At 32.1% G+C, this 5,740-nt stretch overlaps 1 protein-coding gene across 1 annotated transcript; it reads left to right on the top strand.

The window, feature by feature from the left end:
- Positions 1-2,884, top strand: LOC145115363 (gamma-glutamylcyclotransferase 2-1-like). Its single transcript, XM_079051637.1, has 9 exons — positions 1-220; positions 1,182-1,315; positions 1,414-1,490; positions 1,574-1,630; positions 1,730-1,786; positions 1,902-1,942; positions 2,064-2,135; positions 2,216-2,295; positions 2,557-2,884. Exons 2-9 carry the CDS (start codon positions 1,207-1,209, stop codon positions 2,736-2,738), a joined length of 675 nt encoding a protein of 224 aa, XP_078907763.1. The 5' UTR covers positions 1-220; positions 1,182-1,206; the 3' UTR covers positions 2,739-2,884.
- Positions 2,885-5,740: the final 2,856 nt, after the last annotated feature.

Raw genomic sequence — 5,740 nt, 5'->3', positions numbered from 1 at the left:
AGGTGTCATCCTCTTTCATCCTTGCCGGAACCGAGAGAATATCTCTCTCAAAACCCTAATTTTGTTCTCTCTCTCTCTCTCTCTCTCTCTCTCTCTCTCTCTCTCTCTCTCTCCTTTTTTTTTTCTCCTCCAAGTCGTCTGACGGTCCTTCTCATTGGTTTGAATCTCAAGTTCGTCAGATTTGTTGCAGTCGCACATTACACTTCGCTCTTCGATTTATGTAAGCAATCGATCAATCAATCGTGTTCTTGTTATCCTTCAATGTTGATTATATGTTAGTATGCTATCGGACTAGCCTTAACATCGATTTTTTGTTGGATGTTTATGTATTTTTATCGATGATGACAAAATAATTGTTGGTAGGAGGAATTAGAATAGATTTGTTAGATCTGGTTAATACTTCAGCTATTTTGGATTCTATATAACATTATTGAAGTCGATGATGATAGTCCTAGGCATATGTGTGATTTTTTTGGATGGAAACTTATGAACATAACGGAATTAGTAAATTCTACTATAAGTAGAAATTATTCTAATTCTAATGGGGCTTGTTTTCGGATAAACCCTAATTGGACTAAAACCCCGATGTTTTTCGATTAATTTGAAGTAGATTTTACTCATGACTTTTTCTGTTTTCTGTAGCATTAAATTTATGTTCATATGTGTTTATTGAAAAGAAGAGATGCAATTTTTTCTATTATTAAATTCTTGCTAGATGTTAACACAATCTATATCAATCATCTATATGGAAAGTATCTGTTTGACATTAAGATAAAGTCAAATGTAAACTTATGAAGAAAAGTTCAATGATTTTATTATTAATATTTTAACAAGCTGATTCATAATTTCATACCAACCATGACGTTAGAAAGTGGCACGCATTAACTTTCAAAAGCCAAACCAATATTCTAATTTAAATGGGTAGACTTGGTCCACTAAGATGGTGCACCTGTGGCCAGAAGTAACTCCTTCTATATCTCTGTCTTCATGACAAAAATGAAACACGACTTATTTGATAAATGGGTGTATTTAAGGAGATAACAACTGGTTCTTAAGTCTTAACTCTTAATCTTATGTCCCATTTACATCCTTGATTTGTTGAATTTGTTCTGAGGTTATAATGGTTTGTAATTTAAAGATTCCTCTTTGTATCATCTTGCTAATGTTTCGATTATCAACAGCTTGTTATTTGTGGGGAGTATCATCATGGTTTTCTGGGTGTTTGGCTATGGTTCATTGGTATGGAACCCTGGGTTTGATTATGATGATAAAATGATAGGGTACATCAAGAATTACAGGCGTGTGTTTGATCTAGGTATGCAGACTTTCTCCTAACACTTACTTGCTTTCATATTTATACATTTCTATCTTAATCTGGTTATTAAGATTATATGATTATGATTTATGCCACAGCATGCATTGATCATAGAGGTACACCTGAGGACCCTGCAAGAACATGCACACTTGAATATAAGGAAGGAGCTGTCTGTGTAAGTAACACCAAATTTCAACTTTTCCACCATTTTCAGCTGATTTTCAACTTCTGAATGCTAATTCTTAATCTTTCTTTCAGTGGGGCGCTGTGTATTGTGTAAAAGGAGGTGAGGAGAAAGAAAGATTGGCAATGGCGGTATGTTTTTTTAATTCCATTTCATGCTTTTGCATTTTGGAAACAAAAAAAAAACAATTATTATGTCATCAAGAACTTATGTTTTGTTGTTTCTTTCAGTATTTAGAGAACAGAGAATGCGAATATGATCAGAAGACCACTGTAGACTTTTTCAAGGTGAAATAGAATATACTTCTGAGATACATATGTGCATTTTTCAATTATATAACAGATTATTTTCTTTTACAAAACACAAAATTAAAAGCTGACATTTTGTAACGTCTTGATTCAGGAAGGGGAGATTAGTGAGGCTACTTTATCAGGAGTTATAGTGTAAGCTATTTTATCTTGACATTCTTTTTTATTGAATAAACTTAAATTTTCAAGAAAGAAGACTTATTAGAGAAAGTGTTGGTATTTACAAATTTGCCCTCATTTATTTTACTTGTTACAGTTTCACATCAACTCCAGACAAGGAATCGAATAAGTACTACCTTGGGCCTGCACCATTGGAGGATATGGCCAAGTAATTTACTTATCATACTTTTATATCATTCTATATATTGAGGCTATTTTAGTCTTTTTCTTATTAGTGTAAATTTTCAGACAAATTGCGACTGCTACTGGTCCATGTGGAAATAACAGAGACTACATTTTCTTGCTGGAGAAAGCTATGTTTGATATTGGTATGTTAATCTTCCCCTTGTCTTTTATTATTTTTGGCCCACAAGGGTTCCCTTTATTTATTTGTGAAATTACTTAATTGCCCTTTGTCAGCTTTTGTTTTTGCCCCACAAGATTCTAGCTTATCATTATTGATGAGAGTATCTTTAGACAAAACAAAAAAACACAAGTTTTACCATTTCCTTAAACTATCAAGTACCATCATAATGGTCCTTTCAAGCATATCTAACTTGATCATATTATTATGATTTGTATATAATTAGGTCATGAAGATGACATGGTGATAGAATTGGCAAATGAAGTGAGAAAAGTACTTGGAAACACGGGTTTAGGAATACCAAAAGAGAGCAACAGCAGCAGCAATAGATTAACAGGACCTTCTCATAAACCCAAGTCACCTCATAAATTGCTTCATCTTCCTGAAGCTATTGCCATGGACACTTGAACCTAAGATTAAAGGAGAGAAGACACAAGACAGACAGACATAAACATAACCTCATTCACTTAACTCCCACTGAATCGGCTGGCCAATATCATGACGACACATCAACAACCTCGTTTACTTCTCCTTTTCTTTATTCTGTTAACCGAGCCTTTTAAAGTTCATCATCACATGACATCATGGGCTCATTACGTTACCTGTTACTTTTTTATAGAGTGGGATGAATTATGTGTTTCAAAGTATAAAGTTTTAACACTACTTTAATGCAACTTCACATTTACTATTTACATGTTTGACCATGGACCATATTAATATGCTCTGACCTGGACCATTGTGGACCACCTTAATGCTATGGTGGTCACATAGAAATAGAATAGGCGGGCGGGCAGGCAGGCTCCATGTTGGTTGTGGACCACGCACCATTGGCTGGCTCCAAGATATTTGGGACCGCTTTGCTTTGCTTTGATATTATGGAATTTTGGAATCAAGAACCAACTCTACTACTTATCTACTTGTCTTGGTTGGTCCTTGATCGGATGAGATGACTATCATGCTCAAATTATAACCACAAATATTGAATTCAAACCAAAGCTGGAATCAATACTATCGATGTTGTAATAGTTTATTATGTATATGATTCATAATGAATAAATTTGTAATTATGGATTGAAATCATACTAAAATGATACAGTTTTATGTAAAGGAGTGTAGGGTCTGAATCTGAAAGCTTCATCTTGGGCCCATGTTTGGTTGGGGCCAAAACTCGTCCTTTTAGACCTAAAAGTTCAGTTTTTGGATAAGGGTGCACATGTTTGCGTCCCACATTAATGAGCTTTCCGGCATTTTTGACTAAGTTCAAGCTTTTGGGCTGAAGCAGTGTTAACCTTATTGGCTAAGTTCAAGTGTTTAAGTCCGGACCTAGACTGGTTTTTTTTTTTTTTAGATTGGTTGTAGGTCGATCATAGAGTTGTATGAAGACTTGATAAGGGGTTTCTGCATAAGGATGCCCACATGAGGGTTGAGAAGGTAGAAATAAAAGGTTTTGCAAAATTAAAAAAAAAAAAAAATTACTTGGATGGAGTTGGACACATAACACCGCATATCTTGATGATGATGTTGAAAATGTCGAAAATGAGTACTAGAATAAATAGCACAATGTTTATCAACCACTCCCCTACTAATTTAGAGGAAGATGAGGACACTATTAAAGATTGGGTTTAAAATATCAAAAGCCAAGATGATGACAATATCCAAGATGAAGACGATGTTAATATCCACGAGGAAAACATTTTATCCAAGAAAAATGAAGATCTTTATAAAAGTTTCATATTTTTTTTCTATATATATATATATATATATATATATATATATATATATATATATATATATATATATATATATATATATAGAGGGTTCGGTTCTAGTGATGACTCATTTTTCGGTGAGGACTGCAAGGACTACCCGTGGCCAATCAAGCTCATTAAAGGTATTTAGGTCCAAAAAATTGGGCTACTAATGCTGGACTAACATAGCGCTGGGCTATATAACTTCCGACGAAGACGACATCATTATCTTCCAGCTCGCTATTAACCTCCGATCATCAAGCTACTTCGAAGAACAACGAACGAAATCAAGATTCTTTCTACAAAAATCTTCAATATTCGATACAAATGATACGAAATTAGGTTACATTCAGATCAAAATCTTAACTTTTACTGATAATCATGAATTTATGTTTCAAAAAACGAAAAACTTTGCTTCGATCATCATTCAAGTTATTTTATAATTTGAAATCAGGTTAAACTGAAATTATCATCGGTTTCTACTGAAACTCTCAAATTTTGTTTCGCATAACACAAAATTAGCTTAGATTCGAACTCAAAAAAGATAGATTACTGCCGATTTGTAATGCTCTGTATCAAAACACGATAATTCAGTTACGATTCTAACGAATTCATGTATGAAATTGACATGATTAAATCTAATTTATAGTAAAAACTTCGATTTAAATCTCGATTCGTTGATATTTATATACATTACGATTGAAAATACATGATTTATAACAACATTTGTTCATATAAGGAACTGTTTTATCATTAGTTAAAAATCGAATTTTTATTCACAAAAAACTTTATATCATTGTAATTAATGTACAAAAAACATTTGTTTTCAATTTTTTTTATTGATAATATGATGAGTGATATCGAAATTGACTAATACAAAATGCTAATCAAATATAAACAATCATATATATAAAAATCGTGTTAATATCAAGTTCTATGTTAATGTTAGGTCAAAAACAAGTTATGGAGCAAAATTCAGCAAATTTAGAATGTACAATGCATGTTGATGATGCAGAAAGTGAAAAAAATAAAATAACAAATTCAGAAAGTAATGATCAAGGTAATTTGTTATTAAAAAATATTGTTTGTAATTGTAAAATATGATTTAATATACAATATTTTATGAATTCTTAACAACAAATATTAGATCTTCATCACGGAATGTTGAATCTTTATAATATTGTATACGTGATCCAATTATGAGAATAATTAATGGAAAAACATATTGGATCCCAGATGTAGATATTTGACCTTATAAGGGACAAACTTTTCCTATATTCGAAGAAGGTTTAGCATTTTATAAAGAATATGCTAGGAAAAGTGGTTTTGAAACAAGAATAGGATCTACAAAGACAGTGAAAGGAGTAGAAGGTTATGGAAGAAGATACTTAGTATGTAATAGTCAAGGATCAAAAAAGAAATATGCATATGATACTCTAACAGATTCAAACAGCAAAAAATGCAGAAGACCTTCTATTAGAATAAACTGTGAAGCATATGTGAGAATGAAGGTCAACAATAATAACATATGGCATATATATATGAGCTTAAAGAAGAACATACATATATGTTTGTTCATGTAGAAGATCAAAATTTTCTAAATTTTGAAAGAAGACTCACATTTTCACAAAAAAAATCATATATGATATGTCAAATGTGAAC

Source organism: Lactuca virosa, chromosome 5 (assembly GCF_052849685.1).
Source record: "Lactuca virosa cultivar CGN04683 chromosome 5, Lactuca_virosa_CGN04683_v6, whole genome shotgun sequence".
Lineage (NCBI taxonomy): Eukaryota > Viridiplantae > Streptophyta > Magnoliopsida > Asterales > Asteraceae > Lactuca > Lactuca virosa.
The sequence above is the reverse complement of the archived record's forward strand: the minus strand, read 5'-3'. Positions and strand labels throughout refer to the sequence as shown.